The sequence below is a fragment of the Sebastes fasciatus genome, chromosome 8 (assembly GCF_043250625.1).
Source record: "Sebastes fasciatus isolate fSebFas1 chromosome 8, fSebFas1.pri, whole genome shotgun sequence".
Lineage (NCBI taxonomy): Eukaryota > Metazoa > Chordata > Actinopteri > Perciformes > Sebastidae > Sebastes > Sebastes fasciatus.
Window position 1 is genome coordinate 14,722,186 of NC_133802.1, and position 23,599 is coordinate 14,745,784.

The window sequence follows — 23,599 nt, forward strand, 5'->3', positions numbered from 1 at the left end:
CCTTTTCAATGCCATTCTGTTGTTAGGGCAACAGCTTTGGTCCAAGTTTATTTCCTGTCAGCTACAACAGGAAATACAAAGCGGCCCATTTCGAATATTTATGTTGTAAAGTTTGAAAATGTCATTGGATGTTTTTTCAGTCCTGCAAACTCTGCTTCACACACACAACACAAAGCCAAAGACTTAAGTTTTCAGTGATAATTTAATCATACAAACATTCATCAGACATACAGGGGAAAAAAAGCTTTCATCTGTTTGCACTTCCTCACTCATAAATGTGCTGTTGTATGAGTCTAATGCCAACTGATTCATTCTGCAATCTGGCCAGCGGAGACCTCAGAGAGATATTACACTAACAACAAAACGCACTCGATGAATTGGCATTGACAGCAAATACCTTTGACGGCAGGGTGAAACATTTATCGTTAACATTTTGCAGCGGTGTCGCAGAGAGATAGTAGTATTGGCTGGTTTTGTCATGTTGTCAAAGCTCAGTAACCCCCCGGGGCTAACAGTTAGTGCCTCAATGTAAAGGTTGTTAACCTGACAGAGGTGGTCTAACACACCGGCTGTGGATGAGGAGATAAAATCCCAGACTATAAACCCTTCAGGACTTAACTGTACTTGTCGAGGTGAAAGATACACACAGGCCCGGTCACGAAGTTCGCATTAATCAGTGCATAGATCAGCCAGTTAGTGCAAGTAAATATGCAGCAACAATTCTTCAAGACAATGCGAGTGTGTCATTTCGTTGTATTTTTACTGGTGCAGTTCAGTTTGCATCTGAAATGATCAAACAGGATCAAATGTGTTTATGAACGTCATCAATGATAAGTGAGAATATTCATCTGATGTGGAATAGCCGAAGCATCATTTTAACATTAGACAGGAATATTCAGAACAATAATTACACTAATAAAACTGCCAGTTCAATGCAAATATACAATGTTGAATCTTTGGGTAAATTAATAAAGTTTCTACAAAAACATGATCCTCTTCTACATTCATCTAATACATTCAACTTAATATGATGAAAGCGACTCCAAGACAGCTTTTAAAATGTCAGAGCAAGGTGATGAAGAACATTTATGTTTTCATAATGTGAAGTTGTGTTTTTTACTGCTTTCATATGGCTTGAATTCAATGTCATAGTGTGCATTAACGGTCTTATTGATAACATTTTTATGTAGAAGAATATTTTAAGAAAAATAATACATCCACAGAGCTTTTGGAAAAGTGCCCAATAAAAGTGTGGCTTTTCCTAAAAATACATCATACGATTGTGAATTAATCAACATTTTGACGGGTCCAAAATGAATGTTTTGTTTATCTCGGTGGAAGATATCTACGGTTTGGTTCCCACTTCTAACGAGGCTTGTGAGCAAGTAGTATAACGTTGGTATCTCTGTGTCGTCAGCGACCAAGTTGCCAGTTCGTGTGAAGTGAGTGTAACGGGGGAGGGAGAATGCGACATGTAGTAGTTGAATGTTATCAATAGCACCTTTAATCCTGTGTTGTTTTAATTTTAATGCAAGCATGTAAAACAAAACTAAATCTTAGCCTCAGACAATAACTGGGGAAATCTCAAATACTGCATTATTACTAATAACAAATATTCTGCTAATATTTGTCTAATATTTCATAGATGTGTATATGCAAAGTACCAGCAATGACTATTTCATGTGTGAGGAAAAAAACCTTCATTGTGTTTTAACTACAGAAGGCATAATAATAAAATTGTTGGCTCTAGATTATATAGTTTTTGGGAGAAAGATGTTTCTGTACAATGATGACTAAACTTGAATAAACCATAGGAGCTATATTTCTGTTTCTCAGTGGTGATCTTCTGTTTGTTAGGAGTAATGGCTGACTCCCTCCAGTGGAGAAAATTGCATTGCATTTAAAAATTGCAGAAACTGTGACAGCATAGAGATGATCACCGATTATGCACAAGCCATGTTGAATGAACTTCAGCTATATTTCTGAAGGATTGTGACTGTTCCCCTTCTCTTAAAAAGTGTATAAAAAATTAAGATATAAAGTAAAAAATGATATCCAATGGTTTGTTTCATAGATTATTTGATTTAGTTACAGGGAACAGGTAAAGAAACCTGATCGATATACCAAGAGTCAGAGCAGAAACTGGAGAATCAGTTGGCAAAATAAATGGCTTTTCCTCCAAAGTCTCTCTTTCAGGTTGCACAATGCACGCACACACACACACACACACACACGTATACACACACGGTTTCACAAATACACACACACTCCTGTCATCATTGTTTCATTTTCCACTCTGACAACTAAAAAAAAAAGAAAAGAAAGAAGTTACCACTCAAAAGACTCATCATAGCACTCATTTTTTTTTAACTTAGCATTCACACGTGCATACAGTGGGTTGTTGTGGGATGTTGGTTGAGCTGCACGTCGGGAGCGTTGGCCTCTGCTTTCTCAAAGTGGAGCCGGACTTTGCATAAAAGTGTTTTTTTGAATCTCCACACTCTCCTACCAGCTACCGATAAAAGCCTCTTCTTTCTGTTATTGGTGTGACAGACTCCGGAGGTTTTAGTGCTGCTTCACTGTGACAAGTCCCATGATTTAAGAGTGCCCAAAAGGATAGGGCTCCTGTATACCCTGCAAGGAAGAGACATGATCAGATAACAGGGCTGCCAGAGTACAGAATGTTAAATTACAGCTGCTCAAACGGCTGCCTCAGCTCAGTCTCCCTCCAGAAAACTTCTCACTTCCCCCCAGGCCTTCTGAGGAACTTTCCAGACCTGCCGTTCTCCACCTGTCCACTAGATGCCCTGTACTTCCAAATCATCCCCACCTGCGGACACACCTGCCTCTAATTGTCTCATCAGTCCTTTCCCTCTGCCCGTCTGTCATGTTGTGCACTTCTGTGGTTCAGCCATCTGTAACTGAGGCCTGACCTACGAAGTGAGTTCAACATACCCAGGGTATTCTTCTCGTTATCTGGCTTAACTAACCCCTAACAACCAGACCACTAAGCGGTCCTACGACGTGGTTAACAACTCGGTAAGTCAAACGAGGGTTACTCCATCTGGCTATGAGCGCGTTCACATGAAAGGGGTGTTGTCTGCAGCACATGACCAATCACAGTCATGGACAAGTCTACTGTTAGCAGAGCGGCACATTTTTTCAAGAGCAAACTATAATATTAGACAAATATGAAGAAGTTAAACAAATAATCCAGATTAAAAAATAGTCTTTGAAGTTGAAGCTGTCAAATGCAGGAAGGACAGCTGGCAAAAGAAAAAAATGGCGATGTGTTAATGCGTAAATTAACAGACTTATTAATTTAACGGCATAAGCTACCATGATGATTTACTCGGTAAGAAGTGAACCACCGTCGTAGGACTGAATATGTATGACCTGCCTGCCTCACCCCTCTGGATTTGTTTGCTTGTCTGGACTGTCATCTGCTGCCTGACTGTAGGCCTGTTCATTTGAACACTGTTTTAGTACAGTCCTTTTTCTTTGACCTGTTCTGCCTCAATGCATTGCGTCCTCAGTCCTATTGCCATGTACTCTAATCCATGACACAACTAAGGCTGCCTCAACTATATTTTTACATTTTTGGTGTTTTTAAGCCACGCTAGCAGGTTTGGTTTATGACTAAATGCCTGCAAAGTGAATGACATTCCCATTAACCTGAGCTGTGCTTTGTGTTTAGTGATAATTGGCAAATGTTAGCATGCTAAAAGGCTAAACTGACATGGTAAATATTACCTGCTAAACATCAGCATTTTAGCATCTAGCTCAAATCACCACTATGCCCAAGTATAACCTCACAACACCTCTCGTGTGGCTGTAGACTCTTAGTCTTGTTTGTTCAAAGATTAGATTAGATATTCATCTAACGACTGAGGTTTCAACATCTACAGTGCACTTGTTTTGACTGAAATTTGAAGGAAATATCCCTAACCATGACTCACTAGTATGGCAGCTCTCCCTGCCCTTTGATACGTCTTACCTGGTTATAAGAGACTACTGATAGATTGCTTTGTAGACTGTTTGCTACTAGATCCACAGAGTTGTGTGAAAGTCCATTCTGCTCTTGCTGCATCTGGTTGGGGCTTCCCTGCCAGTGTTCCCCTGCGACCCTGTGATCGCTGGCGTCATGGAGGCTGTTGTTGTTGCTGTTGGGGCACTTGCTCTTCTCTGGCGAGGCGAAGGGGTTGTAGTCTCCTTCCAGGCTGCGGTGAGGCTGGGTGTTGAACTCTGCTTGAAAAGAGGAGAGCTGCTGTGTGACGCCTAGGAGGCCTCCGACCTCCACGCTCAGGATCACCCAAATGACATCTGTCAAAAGAAACGAATGGCATGTTATAGTATACAGAGCCACTAATGCTGTCCTACACTACCTAATGCAAGGTTAAATCTACCTTACATTAATACACGGCTTTGTTGAATACTCGATTAAGATTGGTCAATCACGGCGTTCTACGGTCTGGAAATTTCTTTATAACAGACTGTTGCTATGTATAGCAGACCGTTGCTGTGGGCGCAGTTCTGATGTCGGACTCTGGCGGACCATTTGTGTGTCAAATTATTGATTTCTTAAGTAAGTAGCCGTGTAATAAGCGGGATGATGTACAGCTAGCTGGTCATTATTGTGAAATAAATCCCTTCAGGGCGATGCAAGACCCCTCCGCTTCGCACACTGTCAGGGTTTATTTCAGAACAATGACCTGGTAGCTGTACATTATCCCTTACTTAACTGTCTACCAATAGATTATATTAACAAGTTTAAAATCCCAAATAGCCTCTGAAACAATATTTAGATGATGTAAAATGAAGCTGGACCACACACCCACAATATCCTCAAAGATCTAAAGTGCTGCGGCTCTGCAATTCTCCTCTCTTAAAGCCACTAAGAGACTGAGGGTGTTAAGTAAGGAATTATCGCTATGAACACCTAAATGAAATATTAAGGCCAAGTATAATTTTTAATTGAGTATCCCTCTGCTGATTAATTTGTGAGTAGGTAAGTCTTAAGGGACTTCCTGTAGGGATCCATCAAACACGTTGAACTTGCAGGAGATCATAAATCAACTAAATGAATCACTCTTAATTTAATTTGTGTGTGCTGATAGAACAGGCATTCAATCTTTTTTCACTGAAGGAAATGCATACAAAATGATCTAGCACTTTATCTTCAGTAACCACTGTTGCCTCCTGCTGCTAACCACTTGGCTGGATATTTGCATGTCGGCAGCTCAGTTCAAAGCAGATGATGGTTATCATTAAACTGCTGATTATTCCGCTCTATAAAAATGTTTTAAAAGCCCAAGGCGACATCTTCAAATGGCTTGACTTGTCTGCCCAAATATATTGAGTTTACAATGGTGTAAAATAAGAAGAAAGCAGCTTCAAATCCTCACGTTTAAGAAGCTGGAAACAGCAAATGTTTGGAATATTTGCTGGAAAATGACTCAAACGATTTATCAATTAACGACTGATTAATTGACTGATCGTTTCAGTCTGTTCTTGAGCATATGTGTACTGAAAAGCAATGATTGAAAGTTTATTTGTAGCGTGACGTTTTCTGTCCTCACCTCCAAAGTAAAGTCCGGTGGCTGTGCACATTCTCCACTGGCCCTGGTACATGCCCGGAGATGCAGGGCTCTGCATCTGCACACTAACATCAGCCATTTCCTGAGGCTCTAGAGACCGCGCCATCACCATGTTTACGTGACCGAACTGATCTCCTCCGACGTACTTCAGACAAACCCCAGGAGGCCATGACTCTGCACCTGGAAGACACGCAGGAAACTACGCTGAACTCGGCATGACAATGCGAGTGTAATTATTATTAATTTACAATGTCTGGTGTCAGCTCTGATCTATTATTATTCTTCCAGTAGACTTACCTGTGTTCTGTACTCTCCAGGTCTTTGTGAAAGGTGTGTCTGGTGGAACTGACTCGCCCTCACCAATCGTCACATCCCTCACTAAGGACATACACGGCGCGCTGATGTTGGGACTCTCAAAGTCATAGTAGGCTCCGATGGCTGCTTGTAAATTCCTGGGACAACAGGAGGCAGAAATGCAGGTGATCATTACAGATATATATATTGGAGTGTAACATGTGATTTGTGTAGGGGAAACCCCGCGATTCAACCTGAATTTGCACAGATATGAATGAACGAACGTCAGGCCATATGTATATGGAGCTGAAGTTCCACTAACATGCTGAAATAAAAATAACAAAATAACATCATCAATCTACGGTTGCAACTACGGGTTGTTTTCATTATTTATTTATCTGCTGATTATATTTTTATTCGTTAATCAATCATTTGGTCGATAACTGTCTATGCCTGCTTGCTTTGTCCAACCAACAGCATAAAACCCATATATGTTCAAATTACTATCTTTGGTAAAATGATGACTAGCCTCTGTAAGGGGGTGAATTTGGAAACCACAGGGATACATTTTACAAGACCAATTAAACCTGCAGTAGGCAGAATATTTTTGGCATCATTGGGCAAAGATTCCATAATAACATTTCAGCATATTGTAATTCAAGTGTTCTGAGAGAAAAGTAGACTTCTGCTCCTCCTCATGGCTCTGTTTTCAGGCTTTAGAAAATCTAGCCCATGACGGGAGACTTGGGCCAATCACAGGTCATTTCACAGAGAAAGAGCGTTCCTATTGGCTGTTCATTCAATGGAGGCAATGAGAAAGTTTGCTCCGGTTGGTGGGCGGTGCTTGGTACTTCTTCAACTGATCAAAGGCCTATGGAAAGGAGGCTGGGTCACGCGTCATCAACGCGTCATATCTTCGGGGGTACAACACATGCGCAGTAAAATCTGGTCTGCATTGAGCCAATCGCAACGCACGACCGCAGCTTCAGTTACCCTGCGCATGTGTCATACCCTATACCCCAAGTCCCATTTACGCCCATGACCCAGCCTCCTTTCCATAGGCCTTGAACTGATCCCGACATGGCTGTCGGGTCACAAACTTTCTCATTTTACAGCAAAATCAACGTTACAGTAACAGGATATTGATTCATATTTGATCAGCGCTGCCCAGTTTGACCGTTTGAATTGGAGTTTGTGAATGATTGACAGCTGCTCAGAGACGGCAGGCTCCAGCTCGGCTCTGATTGGTTGTTTTCCTCCGGCTTGTGAAATCTTGCAGATGCCATTAGGAGCAACGGAGGCACATGATCTTTTTTTCAGATTACCAGTCTCGTGCACTACTGTCAGGATGTAGTGACCGTTTTATAAAAATAACGTATTTTTTTTATCAAATTTGCTCCATTGTTACACTTTGTTTAGCTCATTTTTACTGTGTTAGCTGATGCATCTTGTTTTTTGCACTATCCCCTTTGCTGCTGTATATTGCAAATTTCCCCAATGAGGGACTAAATGAGGAATATCTTATCTTATTTCTACCCACTGCAGTTTTAACTTTAAATGTGGAAACCACAGGGACACACATTTTACAAGACCAAATAAAAGGAGAATCCTACTACTAAAGGCCTGGGAGTGAATCTAAGTACTTATTCTATAAGAAAACATTTTTACTACAATATTTAATTCTTAACATCATTTTGTGGCATTTTTTTGTGACTGGTTCAAATGCATATATTATATTATGGCTTAACAACTGAGATGTCTGCAGACTGCAGAGAGAGACTGGGTGTCATCCATAAAGCAGCAGCAGCTTTTATTTTTAGAAAGCCCGTTGCAGAGGAGCTCTTACACGGCATCACGTGTTACTACTACAGCTTCAGCCTGCACTGCTGCCCAGAGATCTGTTTTCTCCCGTAGACCTGCAGTGGCTTAATGCTGCATATGCGCAGAAACATTTATTTAAGGGGAAGACTTCCACATGACCTTTCCGCCATTTAAACACATTATTTTTTTCATTTTTTTACTCACGGTTTCTAGTAAATATGTCGCATTTTAAAGCCCCAAACAACCGCAGTTTGAGAGGTGCTCTCAGTACGTGATGAAATACACATTAATACATTACATATTAACACATTTTGTCCAGGCAACATGGATGGAAAGATTCACCAGGCTCTTGCACAACACACTGCTGTTGTTGAGCTACTCGGGTAGACGTTATGTTTGGACGGTTACGTAATAAAACAGTAGCGATCCTCCACTGTGGTTGTCGTCAAGCAGTGAGACGTTATGTTAACGTTTCATCATCTTGTGGCGGTCGATAACGTCAAAGTGACGACTGTTTAACAGACTGTGAGAGAACAGATAAACTTTTAATCACCAGTTCAGAGACTAACGGCTAACGTAGCTAGGTAACAGCTACCAGTTCAGAGACTAACGGCTAACGTAGCTAGGTAACAGCTACCAGTTCAGTGACTAACGGCTAACGTAGCTAGGTAACAGCTACCAGTTCAGAGACTAACGGCTAACGTAGCTAGGTAACAGCCACCAGTTCAGAGACTAACGGCCACCAGTTCAGAGACTAACGACCACCAGTTCAGAGACTAACGACCACCAGTTCAGTGACTAACGGCTATCAGTTCAGTGACTAACGGCTATCAGTTCAGAGACTAACGACCACCAGTTCAGTGACTAACGGCTATCAGTTCAGTGACTAACGACCACCAGTTCAGTGACTAACGGCTATCAGTTCAGTGACTAACGGCTATCAGTTCAGAGACTAACGACCACCAGTTCAGTGACTAACGGCTATCAGTTCAGAGACTAACGGCCACCAGTTCACTGACTAACGGCTATCAGTTCAGAGACTAACGGCCACCAGTTCACTGACTAACGGCTAACGTACCTAGCTAACAGCTACCTAGCTTTGGATCAAAGTGGTGACTAACATTACAACTCCTGTCATCAGCCTGAACAACCACGAAAATCACATCAAAATGACTTTAATGTATTTACATTAAAACACCAATGTGAACCCGTGTGTTGACTACAGTTATTTGATCGTAAAGCGTGTTTTAATCACGAAGCTAAGCCTTCCTCCGCGTCCCCTGACAGGCATCAGCAGTCGGTGACTCAGCTAACCGTCGTTACGTTCCTACCACGTCGTTAGCTGTCATTGTATTTACACACGTTAATGCTCTCCCTCTGTCACAATGACGGGTAACGCTTCCTATCAGTCCTATCTTACGGACGACATGTCTCTGAACGAGGAGAACCCGCTGTGTGTGAAGCTAGTGAACAGTGTCTTTATATCTAACGTTAACACAGAGCAGCAGGCCGCGGACGAGTCCCCGAGCTCACCAGTTGGTCATGTCCAGGAAGAAGGCGCATCCGGCGGGGTTCAGCTGGAAGCCGAGCAGCCTCTGAAACTCCGATATTAAGATATCTTTGTCTGTTGTACCCATGCAGCTGAATTTCTGCATGAGCTCCTGGTCCAGATCCAGGTCCAGCTCCATGCCCTCCATAGCGGATTCGCCCGGGACAGAGACGGGGGGCTTCACTCCTAATTTAGTCCGAGGCCTCGACTTGTCATAACAAACTCAACAACAGGGCCGAGTGCGCATGATCACATGACCGTGCTCTAGTGCCTCAACCGGCTCAACCTATGAGCCACAGCAGGAGAGCACAACACACTACCTATAGTCATACTGGGGCAGGGGTCAGCTACCTTTACTAGCGAAACACACGTTTTAGGCAAACAAATAAATAAGAAATCTGTCTGGAGCCCCAAAATATTTGCAGCCACATTGAGGGAAAAAAAATCTGAGATTTTGAGAATAAAGTCACAACTTTACAAGAAAAAAAATAATAATATTACGAGAATAAATTCATAACTTAACGAGAAAAAAAAATCATATTACCAGAATAAATTCATATCTTTAACATAAAAAGTAATAATATTACGAGAATAAATTCATAACTTTACGAGAAAAAAAGTAATAACATTACCAGAATAAATTCATAACTTTACGAGAAAAAAAGTCATATTACCAGAATAAAGTCATAACTTTACAAGAAAAAATTCACAACTTTCCGATAAAAAAGTCATAGTACCAGATAAATTCATGACTTTACGAGAAAAAAGGTAATAATATTACCAGAATAAAGTCATAACTTTACGAGAAAAAAAGTCATATTACCAGAATAAAGTCATAACTTTAAGAGGATAAAAGTAATAATATTCCGAGAATAAATTCATAACTTTACGAGAAAAAAAGTAATAATATTTCCAGAATTAATTCATAACTTTACGAGAAAAAAAGTAATAATATTACCAGAATTAATTCATAACTTTACGAAAAAAAAGCAATAATATTACCAGAATCAATTCATAACTTTATGAGAAAAAAGTTGTACTATAACGAGAATAAAGTCACAACTTTACAAATTTACTAGGTGCCACTGGCCCCTAGTAAATTTAATGTTGTTACATTTGTAATATCATATTACTACACAGAAAAATGTGCATTCTGCTTGTTCTATGTCAGGGGTCAGCAACCTTTACTATCAAAAGAGCCCGATTTTTGGCTGATTCAGCATGTTGAATTCAGTGGTGGAGCCCATCGGTGTGTGAAATCACTCTGATTTGCTTTTCAGCTTAAGCATATCACTGCACAAGAAGAGAAATGGAAGTGAGGAAAGCAAGCAAATGACTTAAATCAAGATAAAAAATAAAAAAATCTATAAATTGAGTTAATGTCCCATTTATAGGCCCAAGACTAACAATCAGATTTGACAATTTCACCAATTTGTCCTAGATATAAAGCAGAAATTTGTGCAGGGCATTTGTAATGGAGGGAGCTCTCTCCTTCTGCCTCCCCTCGTAATCCCATATTAATTATTGTCATTGGACTGATGTTGAGCTACTCTGAAGTAAAGTATATGTAAGGCAACATCAGGCTTGACTTAAACATTGTTTTTCTAACTTTATAAAACAAAATGTAACAAATAAATGCATATATAGATATATATACTGTATATGTGTGTGTGTGTGTGTGTGCGTGTGCGTGTGTGTATATGTATGTTTTTGAATAAACTTTATTTATTATTATTTTAAATTTGTAAACAATACAAAAAACAATTAAATCAACACATACTGTAGGTAAACCATACATATAAAGGAAATAAAGGGATATATAAAAACAGACAAACATAGAAATAAGAAAAAAGTATGCCAGGGATTTAATATAAATAAATAAATAATAGTAATTTAAGTAAAAATATTAAAATGGGAGCACAAACTCACCGTTTTACTAGCCTTTTTGTTTTTTTTGCAGAAGATATTGTCTTAATAAATAGTTTAATTTCTTTCTAAAAGAAAACAAAAAATACATTTTCACATACATTCACTATACTGTATAATTCAGGTGGAATTTCATTTCATTCTCACTGTGCAATATCATTTTCCTCTTGTGCAATTTTTGTGGTAGTTTTTTAATAGTCTGTTTATTGTCAATACTGTATATACTGCTCCTGAAAATAAAAACAAAGGCCAAAATAAAATGTTGAACATAAGAATTGTGTACAAAAAATCAACAATAATGAAATTTAAAACAAGGGATTGCTATAAAAAGGCCTTCCTGTAAAGGCAGGTTTTAAGGAGTGATTTAAAAGAAGAAAGATTAGTGGTAATAGTCACCACACTCTGCCACCCACCTGTTCTCCCTCTCTACACCCAGCAGGTGGCGTCATTGTGTCTCTGGAGCTGCTGTGTTGTTGTCTCGGTGGGGAGTCGTGTTTGCGTGCTCGTTCATGTGAGCAGCGGGAGTCAGCACGTATCCGTCTGGTTGTTTAGCAGCAGCAGCAATAAGGCTGTGCAGAAGATGCACACAGCAGCCTGGGCTGTGCACAACATATAGAGGTGCCTGGGAAGCTAGTACATGTTTAATTCAGAGGGGGAACTGCTGTTTCTGTGAGACACGGACTCTAAGCAGAAATGGCCGGAATTATTAAAAAGCAAATTTTGAAACATTTGTCAAGGTAAGTGTCATATATTGTGTGTTAGCCAGTTAGCCCCTTGCTGGATGATGGTTTTCTGTCTATACAACACGGAACACGTTTAGTTCGCTAATAGTATTTGTTACATGCAAGCTAGCTGCATTGATTTACCACCGTGGTTACCATCTAGCTTAACCGGTAACAGACACACGAGAATAACCAGGGTCAGTGAACGCAGCACACCAGTTCAACCTCAACCGTAACCAAATTACTCTCCCAGCTGTGTGCACGTGTTTTTTAATACTGTTATATGCTACAGACTGTCTTTAATACTTGCTTAAGAAAAGCTGATATATTAGATTAAATGTGCCTTCAATTACTGCTTACTTTCTTTTTATGTCACTGTGGTCTAGTGCCCTAAATATCATAATTTTTTTTACAATGGAAATATCTATCGATCTATCTATCTATCTATCTCCTCAAAGAGACATATGGAGTTATAGAGGAAGAATTTTAGCTTTTACATCTTTACACAAAAGTGCATCAGGGTGCTTAAAATGCTTTACTTTATTTAGCCCCAACTCAGAATAGTCAGTAAAGGTCCTATAGTTTTAGTCCCATCACTGTCAATTAATAATTTGGTTACGTTAACCAAATTACTCTCCCAGCTGTGTGCACATGTTTTAAATGCTGTTATATGCTACAGACTTCCTTAAATACTTGCTTAAAAAAAGCTGATTTATTAGATTAAATGTGGCCCACTGCTTACTTTGTCTTTTTATGTCACTGTGGTCTAGTGCCCTAAATATCATATTTTTTTTTACAATGGAAATGTGAATAAGCTCTATCTGAAGTAGCATCTATCTATCTATCTATCTATCTATCTATCTATCTATCTATCTATCTATCTATCTATCTATCTATCTATCTATCAGAGCTATCTCCTCAAAGAGACATATGGAGTTATAGAGGAAGAATTTTAGCTTTTACATCTTTACACAAAAGTGCATCAGGGTGCTTAAAATGCTTTACTTTATTTAGCCCCAACTCAGAATAGTCAGTAAAGGTCCTATAGTTTTAGTCCCATCACTGTCAATCTGGCACCCTGCTGTACAAATATGTTATTCCAGTCACCTTCAGCATCCTCTCCAGAGATGGCTGCAGCATGTTCTCCACACCTGCTCTCGCCTCCTCTATATGTGATGCTGCTGCTCTAGAGACATAGAGCCTGCTATTTGGCCTCCTTTTTTTAGGTTTTATTGCGTCAGAGCATGTTGTGTTTTCAGTTGCTGTCATTTTGTCACTGCTGACAGTTGTTTTGAAATTTGTGTGTGAGAGCAGTGTGTTTTAAAAGGTCTCTCTTACCCCAGCTGTATGGTGTAAAGGCTAAAGTTTTATCATGAGACTGGACAGTAGGCGTGTGCTAAATCAGAGGCCTTCTATTTGACTGACTCATATTATCCTCCCCTCTGTTGTCTCTGTCACTGAATAATTAAAACAATTATTTGCACCAGATAGGACACAGTGGACACCTGGGCCTACTTGGTCGGTAGACATGAAACCACGCTAATATTGCTGACCATAGCTTGCAGGATATTGGCTTTATAGTCCAAGCATCTCTTCAGTCACGTCTTAAGTATCTGACTCAGTGTAGCCGTATTGTTATGGTTATTTTAAGCCTTGCAGGATGTTGACATGATCATGTTATCAGTTTTAACCGAGACCTTCCTGCAATGCATTCCTGTTGATAACTATAATCTTTATGTATATGTTCATAGCCAGTTTATTAGTTAGTTGAATTTATTAGTTTTTCATAGTTTTGCTGTAATCTTGCACACTTTGTGTAAAATATACAGTGGACTTGTTAAACCACTGATGGATTGTTGGATTTAAATTGAACAGTTCAAGGGTGATCCTTTTGTGTTTGGCCTTATTGTCTAAGAAGGATCTTGGTATTGTTTAATAGTAAAACCAAACAGTTGTGCTTTTGGCAAAGTCTGAACAATGACTTCTTTCTTGCCTTTGATAAGCTCTGGGATTTCTGTACTCTTTGAGCCATGCTAATCTGAGTAATTTGCCAATATTGCTAGTTTTATCAATAATAGCACCACTATTCAGTCATCTTTGCTCTAACTTAGGTCTTAATTATGAATACCACCACTTCTTTATGTTCTGTTAATCCAAAAGGCAACTGTAGTAAAATGCATGACGTTGTACAATAGCTGTTTGGTATTTTTGGACATGTGAACTAGCTTTACACCTCAAGCGTGACTCACCTGCGTTAGCAGGTTGGAGCAAATATGATTTAAAAAAAAAGAAGTTATTTTTATAAAACGGTCACTATATCCTGACAGTAGTGCATGAGACAGGTAATCTGAAAAAAATCATGTGCCTCTGTGTCCTCCGGTGCTCCTAATGGCATCTGCAAGATTTCACAGACCGGAGGAAAACAACCAATCAGAGCCGATCTGGAGCCTTACCGTCTCTGAGCAGCTGTCAATCACTTGCGAACTTCGATCAAACGGTCAAACTAGGCAGCGCTGATCAAATATGAATCAATATTCTGTTACTGTAATGCCTATTTATATAAACCAAAAACAGTATACCATAAATAGGCATTACAGTAACAGAATATTGATTCATATTTGATCAGCGCTGCCTAGTTTGATTGTGTGATCAGAGTTTGCGAGTGATTGACCGCTGCCTCCGTTGAATAAACAGTATAGGACAGAATAGGAGCGCTCTCTCCCGTCACGGGCTAGATTTGTCAAAGCCTGACAACAGAGTGATGATGAGGTGCAGAAAGTCTAGTTTTCTCTCAGAACACTTGAATTACAATATGCTGAAAAGTTATTACGGATTTTTTGCCCAATGATGCCAAAAATATTCTGCCTACTGTAGGTTTAAAAGCCCTTGAAGAGTTTGGGAGTTGATATGAAATGAAAGCCCAGGTTTTGTCCACAATAGAAGTGTGAGTTTGTTGCTCAGTGTCAAAGGGAAGCTTTGACTGGATTATCAGGCTCATCAGGTACAGGATGGCGTTAGGCCAAACAATGTCTAATGTTTTGAAAAATTGGACCCCCTTCACATGTCGTCTCATCAGTTTAATTAACCGAACTGTTAGCCACATACTGTTTCAAAAAGCAGCAAACTAAATGCTGAGTGAGAGAACTTTGCTTTTTTTATGTCTGAAATGTCATGAGGATTTGCCAGAACAGTGTTCAGTCACGTGGTGAATGTGAAATTAAAATACTTAACAAATTGATTTGCTCCGATTGCTGCTATATTCACCCTGTGTGGGGTTGTAGCTTATTCCTGGTGGTTGGAGCTCACTACATTAGCACCCACAAAGAGGTTAACCTACAGCTGTGTGGCTCTTGTAGGGAGGCTGCTACGGTTTCTCAGGATGACTCATTCAGTTGCACTACTTCAAAAACATCTCGGCCAAGCTGCATAATTCAATTCTGTGTATTTCTGTCTCCCAGATCATCAGTGACGTATACTGATGATGTCAGGTGTTTCCGTTAGTTAAACTTCTAGGAGCCTCCTCCAGATTTAGGCTGTAAGTATTCACTCTTTTTACCCGGTCTCCTTTCTTTAGGTTCACCAAGAATCTGTCCCCGGACAAGATCAATCTGAGCACGTTGAAGGGGGAGGGGCAGCTGTCAAATCTCGAGCTCGATGAAGAGGTTCTGCAGAACATGCTTGACCTGCCTACCTGGCTGGCTGTCACTCGGGTCTACTGCAACAAGGCCGCCATCAGGGTATGTTGTTATGGAGTAGTCAGACCTGATTGTGTAGCTGGTCTGACAAGTGAGACTCCCTTTTCTAAGAAGACTACTGAAACACAAAGCTGGTACAGGAAAACGACATAAATCATGCCTTTTTAGTAATTGTCTCAACCTAAACAAAGGTTTTCTGTTTATAAATGCCCAAGAGCTTTTGAAATTCAGAGTCCATAGAGAGGTAGAGGAAATGAGCAGTGGCAGTACCACGGAGATAAGCACTGCAAGAGGCACGACTGAGAACGTTATGATCCTTCAGACCAGCACTGGTTATTATTAGTGATAGAGAGGCAAGCCATGATTCAGAGGGACACAAAAGGCCAGAGGCTAGAGTGATCCTGAGATAAACTGGCTGGTGTGCACCGAGCTGTCAGGATGGATGGTTTGTGTTCCCAAATAATCCTAATAATATTACATGTTTAAGGCAGTTTGTTTAATCTAAATTCAGTAATAATATTCATACTGTTATTGGAGTATATTCTACACATTACATAAATATTTTAACCTCTTGTACCTCATTTTCTTCTTCAGATTTTTTTTAAAGCCTGTAAACAGAGCCATGAGGAGGTCCAGAAGTCTAGTTATCTCTCAAAACACTTGAATTACAATATGCTGAAAGGTTATTATGGAATTTTTGCCCAATGATGCCAAAAAATTGTTTCCTACTGAAGCTTTAACAAAGCTGCTGGCCTGGCTGTCGAGTCTCTTCTCGATCTTGACCTACATTTGAAACTCTATCAATGTCAGAAATCTCAGGAATTGCTTTATACAGTTCTTGATCTTGTCTTCACGATAGAAGTTCTGGTGTTGGAAGCAGAATCTAGGATGATGTTTGGGGCAGTCAGGAGTCAGTGCTAGTCATCTATTTATATCAGGGGTAGCCAAACCTTTTCCCCTGGATAGACAAAACTGGAACTCAATGGTGGGCCACGAGCCAAAAGCAAACACCAATTGTATAGTATTGTATTGTTCAGATGCAAAATGCTACTAGAATCCCAAGTTCCCCTAATTGAATATTCTTTTAGATTTACATATTTAAACCCTTAAAACCCACCTGCTGAGTACAGTTGTGCTCATTTCCTTTCATACCCAATTAATGCAATTCAAGGACTGTTGTGTTTAGGGACCCCAGTATGCAGAAATATTCAAATACATATTCAAATACACATATACATATATATTTGCAGAATGGGTGAAAATCACACATTTATACTGCATTAAAAAAAAAAACTACACAGTTTTGTCCAAAGCTGCGTAGCATAAAGTGGGCATGTCTGTAAAGGGGAGACTCGTGGGGACCTATTGAACCCATTTTTATTGAAATATCTTGAGGTCAGAGGTCAAGGGACTCCTTTGAAAATGGCCATGCCAGTTTTTCCTTGCCAAAATTTAGCCTAACTTTAGAGTGTTATTTAGCCTCCTTCAGGACAAGCCTCCTTCATGACATGGTTGGTACCAATGGATTCCTCCTAGCTCTAAAACCAGGCCTGCTACAGCCTCCAAAAGACAGTAAAGTCGGTCGGGCCAAATCAAACTTTATGGCGGACCAACTTTTGCCCGAGGGCCCCACTTTGGCCAGCCCTGATCTATATGTTACTGTCAGTCGTCTACAGACATCTACAGGCACAACATCAGTTTTCATTGCTATGCAAATAATGCGCAACTCCTCTTATCCTGCAACCGACAATAATCGCAGTGAGCTGGCTGCTTTCATCGCTGCTTTAAGACATTCACAGCTGGTAGGCTCAAGACTGTCTGAAACTAAATGCAAATAAAATGGAAATTCCTGTCAAACATATTAATTTGCCTAAAATCTTGTCAAACACTGCAATCGCCCTGGTATTTTCTACGACATTATTGTTAAAACAGTGATGCAGCCATGTTCCTTTACATCATTACAATCAAAGCATTCCTCACTTAAGAAGCCATCCATGCATTCCAGCCATCCACATGTGAAATCTCGTGTTTATAGGCTGGCTTTTATGTAATCTTTTGTTCTGACTTTCAGTCTTTTTTATAATCATTGGTAACACTTTTAAATGTGGACAATAAAGGTTATCTTTATGTACCTTATGTACCTTTTTTTTCTGCCCCTTTTCTCTAATCAGGAGTTCATACTTTCTCTCTTTCTCATTTCCTCTTGTTTTAGTTCATCCAGTATATGATAATAATAGCTTAGTTGATAGTTGAAGTTGATATATGATTTGTGTGAGCAGAAATGGCAGCGTGACTCCAGATATTACAGCGTGGCAGTTATTGTTGTAGCGTCACATTGCAGGAGCTTGATGCTCGCTGTGCCCTTGTGCCCGGTGAATGATAAACAGTGCAGAGTGCTGTGGCAAGTGTTTATGACTGATTCTGTGGACCTTGCTGTCATGTGTTTTTAGATACAATGGACAAAGTTGAAAACCAGCCCCATCTGTCTGGTAAGAATTATGTTATTTCTGTCCTTCTCCAGAGTTCTTGCACATTTCTGCAACACTAAGCTTCTCCCTTCATGTTGTAATCCAAAAATAACCTAACTTTGGCATGACTCTAGCTGTAGCCTGCATAGTTATTCTATTGTTATTCTGCTGCTCCATAGGTTTTGCTCTCTGTCCTGTTATCATATGTAAATGTTAGGTTACTTCTCTATTGCTCAATTGTATGCTAAATGTTACAATTTCCTCTTTTGTGCAGTTCTTGGATAAGGTAGAGGTAGAAATGAGGACCTGTGAGGAGCCGCGTCCACCTAACGGCCCCTCTCCTATAGCTATCACAGCAGGCCAGAGGTAAAACTGCATACATCTCGTGTTAAGCCGACGTATCTGTTGAATACCCTACTACATCCCGTGTCATGTATACGGTGAACGTTGCCTTTCCTCACGCTTACATTGTGTGTTCACAGCGAGTACGGCTTTGCGGAGAAAGTGGTGGAGGGCATGTCCGTGAGGATCAACTCGATCACCATCAAAGTGCAGGCTCGTGCCTTCCATGCCTCCTTCGAGCTCTGGCAGTTACAAGGCAACAGCCTCAACCCCAAATGGCAGAACAGCGACCTCCGCTACACCCGCGTCACCGACCCAAAGAGAGGAGAGGTACAGTGCAGCACACTTTTTGTCCCCCTCCTCAGCCAGCTTTAACACTGTTCTGCCTGGAAAATTTTATGCAATGTCCAGTCTTTTACCACAGAAACAGTGTGTTCTCATTAGGCCCGCACTAAATCATTTAATCAAGCCAATTGTTTTGGTTTTTATTAGCAGAAGCGACTATACTGAGATGAACAACCTTTCAGAATGTAATCCATTTAAAAGGAAACATGCCTTTTCTTTCTCTGTGTCTAATAAAAAACATTGTCCTTGCCACAGCAATACCATTCTGATACTGATAGCATCGTTTTTGTGTTTGATCATAGCTGAATGGTTCGATGTCTTTATTGTTTCAAACAGGTGTTGACATTCAAAGAAATAAACTGGCAGAGTCTACGAATCGAGGCAGATGCCATTGAGAGTAACGACCAGGACCTCGGCAGCACCCCATTACGTCTCATCACCAACCAGGGACGCATTCGCATCGCTCTAAAACGCAGAGTGAGTTTCTACCATTCATTTACTATTCTGTCATGGAATTAGGGGTGTAAGAAAATATCGATACACAATGAGTTTCGCGATATTATGTTTTTTATTATGTTTCTGGTGTGTTCTTCATGCTATGACAGTTTTCCTTAAATTGGATTTAAAAATTGCAATATATCACCATGCTTACAGTATCGCAATATATTGAATCGTTACTCCTGTATCATGATGCATATCGTATCACCAGATTCTTGTCAACATACAGCCCTATATGGCATTGGGTAAAAATAAATCACAAACTTGACCTCATCTGAATTGCAAACTATTTGTCACAAGTCAAGTTGAATTCTTCATTGTTCTATCTAGATAAAGGACTGTAATGTGCTGGCATCCAAGCTGCTTTTCATTCTGGACGACCTGTTGTGGGTGCTGACAGACTCTCAGCTCAAAGCCATCATCCATTACGCCAAATCTCTCAGCGAGGCCATGGAGAAGTCTGCCCAGCAGAGGAAGAGCAGGGCTGCTGAATCCCTACAGGTCCTGCCTCCTTTCTGCTCATGGATGTTTTGGAGAAAAATACTACTAATAATAATAATAATATTATATGTTGAAGTGTTTTAACTACAGACTTCATATGTTTAAAATGGAACATTTAGGGCATTGTCAACCTTAAAACATATGAACTTAATTCAACTGAAGTCATGTCTCTCAAGAATTGTTGTTTTCTGTATCAGTTTTAATTATTTGATATTTGATATTGAAAATACAATAAGCCTTTTTCATTTTGACTTGTCATTGTAGGAAAAGCAGTTGCAGTTGTTATTACTAATAACATCAACAATGGCTCGTTTCTATTCAAACATGACGCTGTCACAGTTAGCCAGCATGCACAATACCAGGACCCTGAAACCAAAGCTGTGAAATGGAATTCAGCCATCATTCATTTTATTATTGACACTTGCAACAGGAAATGAGATCAAAGATCTACTTGACATGATAAAATGTCTTCCGTGGAAAAGACTTATACGAGACAAAGTTAATATTTAAAATGACATAAACTGAAAAATGTACTCTGACCTAGGAGCATCGTGATATAAGATAAGATAAGATGAACCTTTATTAATCCCCGGGGGAAATTCAGGTGTCAAAGCAGGAAGGCGCAGATACAGAGGTGTACAAAAAGTAATATATACCGGTATTGACGATGAAACGATGACTATGATATTGAAATATTAATATCATGTAAATAATACAGCGACTCTTAAATCACGCTTTTGTACAGTTAAGGCTACAGAATCTGTCTTCACCTCCCTATACACTTGTATTAATTAATTTGCCAAAAAAGTGACAAAACACACAATTAACAAAGTTAAAGATGAATATGACAGATTTTTTTTCTTAAACTTTCTATAGATATCATGATAGTATCGTTATCGGGAAATCTTTTGCTAACGATAATCATTTAGTGAAAATGTGATATCGTGACAGCCCTACTCTGACCAGTATACTGGGTTTTATTTATCTGTTTCTATCTTCAACCCGCTGGAGGATTATTTTGTTTAATTTTTTTTCTGTGTTAAGCACTTTCTAAACAATCTTACCCCACGTGCATGGTATATTTCTTTCAGCTCAAACTCCGCTAGTATGAAGTATGAAGCAGCCAGGAACCCAAATTACAAGAGAAATGACATGTAGAAATGTACAATCTCTAGTGATAATCACTCATCGATATTGTTTTAAAACAGTCCAATATTGTGTCACCATTTAAACACACAAATACAACAGAAGAATAAAACTATAATACAGCCTATTTACATGTAAAGTTGTTTTATCTCAACTCGTTTATATGCCCTTTTCGTTGAAAGTCTATGTATGCTACTGTAAATCACTGAAAATATGAATAATTAAACATTTTAAATTATTTGTTTCAAAATGTATTGTCTACAGACGTGACATGTGAAAGCCCTGCATAAGCTTGTCTCTACATGATATATAAATAAAGTTATGATACTATAAATAAAACATGCTTAGTGTATTCACAGATTAATAGACAGAATCTTCTCATGATAACGCAAAGACGCCAGAGTTTGCTTCTGGATATATTTTCTATACATTATAGATGTTGCAAGATATTTTTTTTTTCATTTTGTCAAATCATCTTTGTAATTTCGATGTTTGACCTCTTCTGTGTCGTAGACTGCTCCTCCGTCGCCCGGCCTCCACAACCTCTGGACTGAGCCCCCACCGGCCCCTGCTGGCACCCCCAGCAACGCCAGTCAATACTTTGACCTCTATGATGTCAAAGAGTCTTCTTACCACACCTTCATATCCCGCTTGGACTTGCACATATGCAACGACAGTTCTTCAATGGATGACGGTTAGTTGGAAATAGCTCAGCGTGTGCCAAAAAATTATCAACATGTGGCCTTTATTGTCTTGTTACTCAAGTGTATGTATGCTGTTTTACTCCAGCATAAAGACACGATTGTGCTCAAAAGTAATCCCTAAAATACGATGAATTGCCAAGCATTTGATTAATAATTACTGTCAAGCTGGTTGTTATCAGCTATCATGTGATATTTCACAGATGAGGCTCCCCCGCCAGGCCTGCAAGGTGCCATGCAGCTGACTTTCAGGAAGCTGGGTTTTGACTACTATCCCGTCCACAGACCTGGTGAGTGTGACGACTGGTCCTCTCTCTGACTGCGATTTGACCGCAGTTTACCCAGAGGCTCTGTCCTGCTCCCACTTTAACCACAGCATTCATTCAGGACTAGCTGTTAGGAGGATTTACTACTCAAGCGGACTAATGTCCTGGGACAGTGCCATTATTCTTTGTGAAATTCCTGAAGTGTAGAATGTAGAGCAGCAGAGCCGCCTCTGGAGCCGATTATGGTCGATTAAACACGGTTAGAAAGAAAGCTTTTATTTTGCTGTTCTGTTTGATTTAAGAATTGGAAGTGAATATTAACAGAAGAAAGATATGCATATATCAACACAGTGTAACTTTATATACAGCATGTACATGTAACCATATATCCAGGACTGAAAAGTGGCCACATGCAAGGAATTTGACTCCATTTCTCAGTAGCGCTCAATAAACCTACAAACAGTGCAGAGGACATATTTACAGGACGATACAGATACAGACAAAGCTAAATAAATACAAGCAATCTTTTTTTTATTTCTTTTAACGGTTTATAGTGCAATACAAGTGATCAATGTGAAAACAAACATTTGACACAGCACAAGACAAGCTGGAGAACTAGATATAAAAGGGAGCGATGGCAAAAAACAAAACAAAAAAACCGAGGGGGGGACAGTAATAACCAAAGGAAGATGGGAATAGAAATATATGAAAATAAATGAATGAATGAATAAATAACATAGCTACAATGCTCTTGGAGGACATTTCTGGTTTGACTCATGAGCTGAACAGCTAGCTGTGCGTCAGGTTTTCTTCAGAGGAAATCAGTTTTAAGCCTCGAGTGGTTGCTGATTCATAACTGCCTTCTTTCAGCTGACGGATGTCGACACTGGGAACGCCACAGTGGAGCCATGGAGGCTCAGGCCCAGTGGGCTGGGAGACTGCTGCAGGAGTACCAGAGGAGAGCAGAGGCTACTGGGTTCCCTGGGCCACACGCTGAGGTGCCCCAGTCAACCAAGGACTCCTCTGCAAAGACAGCTCAAGGTATGAGTGCAGAATTAATGTGAAGGTTGTTGTTTCATTATAGGAAATCTATTTCTTTTGTGACAGCTAAACTTGAATGCAATAACACACAATCAAAAACTGTGTAATGAAATAAAACATGAATACTTGTTTGTCTTCGTTACACAACAAAATACCACACAGTAGCAGCATTGAAACTATGACCCCATCCCCCATACAAATCAATACATGGCTCAGTAACTGCAACATTTTTTATGATAAGAAAGATGCATCCTAATCTGTAAAAATATCAGTCATAATATAACCAGGAAGCAGACTTGCTCTTCATTTTAATCTTTTCTAATCGTCACAAAGTGTTTTCTCTTCCATGCATATACTAAACTGCAGATGGACAGTCCAGTCCCAAGACGAGCCCCTCTGACACAGAGCAGGCGTCCAGCAGGAACTCTGTCCCGGCTCCTTCAGGGTCATCGCTGAAGAGGCTGCGGTCCAGCTGTGTGGTGGTCAGGATGGATGATGTGGACATTCACCAGGCAAGCTTTAATAATCAGCTGATTTGATTTACCTGCTCGAACAGAAGCTCACATCAATAAATGGACTGAGGGATTGGCAGTACCTCTGATAAGTCACCTTGCATTTAGAAAATGTTAGCAGTGACAAAGCAGTCACAGATGGTTTTCATATTGAGGAAACAGGAGTTTAAAATCA

At 39.9% G+C, this 23,599-nt stretch overlaps 2 protein-coding genes across 7 annotated transcripts in view; one reads left to right on the forward strand and one right to left on the reverse strand.

Annotated features, from left to right (window-relative positions):
* Positions 1–183: 183 nt before the first annotated feature.
* LOC141772575 (protein ILRUN-like) lies at positions 184–9,569 on the reverse strand. 5 transcript variants are annotated; one of them, XR_012594929.1, is made up of 6 exons: positions 9,246–9,555; positions 5,895–6,049; positions 5,580–5,777; positions 3,619–4,323; positions 3,171–3,569; positions 184–3,100 (listed from the first exon to the last, which is right to left on the reverse strand). XR_012594929.1 is itself a non-coding variant. In XM_074643700.1 (5 exons), the coding sequence occupies exons 1-5, from the start codon at positions 9,407–9,409 to the stop codon at positions 2,599–2,601; spliced, it is 879 nt and encodes a 292-aa protein (XP_074499801.1). In that variant the 5' UTR covers positions 9,410–9,569; the 3' UTR covers positions 184–2,598. The 5 variants fall into 5 exon arrangements, 1 of the variants encoding a protein (XP_074499801.1); XR_012594928.1 differs by having other exon boundaries at positions 3,171–3,553; positions 3,597–4,323; XR_012594927.1 differs by having other exon boundaries at positions 184–3,553; positions 3,597–4,323.
* bltp3a (bridge-like lipid transfer protein family member 3A) overlaps positions 5,938–23,599 on the forward strand; it is a 29,713-nt gene continuing 12,051 nt past the window's right edge. Inside the window, exons 1-11 of one of the 2 annotated variants that reach the window (XM_074643683.1) lie at positions 5,938–6,076; positions 15,484–15,646; positions 18,055–18,093; positions 18,347–18,438; positions 18,555–18,744; positions 19,096–19,236; positions 19,588–19,758; positions 21,418–21,598; positions 21,809–21,895; positions 22,742–22,912; positions 23,279–23,424. In XM_074643683.1, coding sequence (XP_074499784.1) covers positions 15,584–15,646; positions 18,055–18,093; positions 18,347–18,438; positions 18,555–18,744; positions 19,096–19,236; positions 19,588–19,758; positions 21,418–21,598; positions 21,809–21,895; positions 22,742–22,912; positions 23,279–23,424 — 1,281 coding nt within the window. In that variant the 5' untranslated portion in view covers positions 5,938–6,076; positions 15,484–15,583. Of the gene's footprint in view, positions 6,077–11,677; positions 11,925–15,483; positions 15,647–18,054; positions 18,094–18,346; positions 18,439–18,554; positions 18,745–19,095; positions 19,237–19,587; positions 19,759–21,417; positions 21,599–21,808; positions 21,896–22,741; positions 22,913–23,278; positions 23,425–23,599 lie in introns of those variants that run through there. The other variant, XM_074643682.1, reaches the window with a different exon arrangement.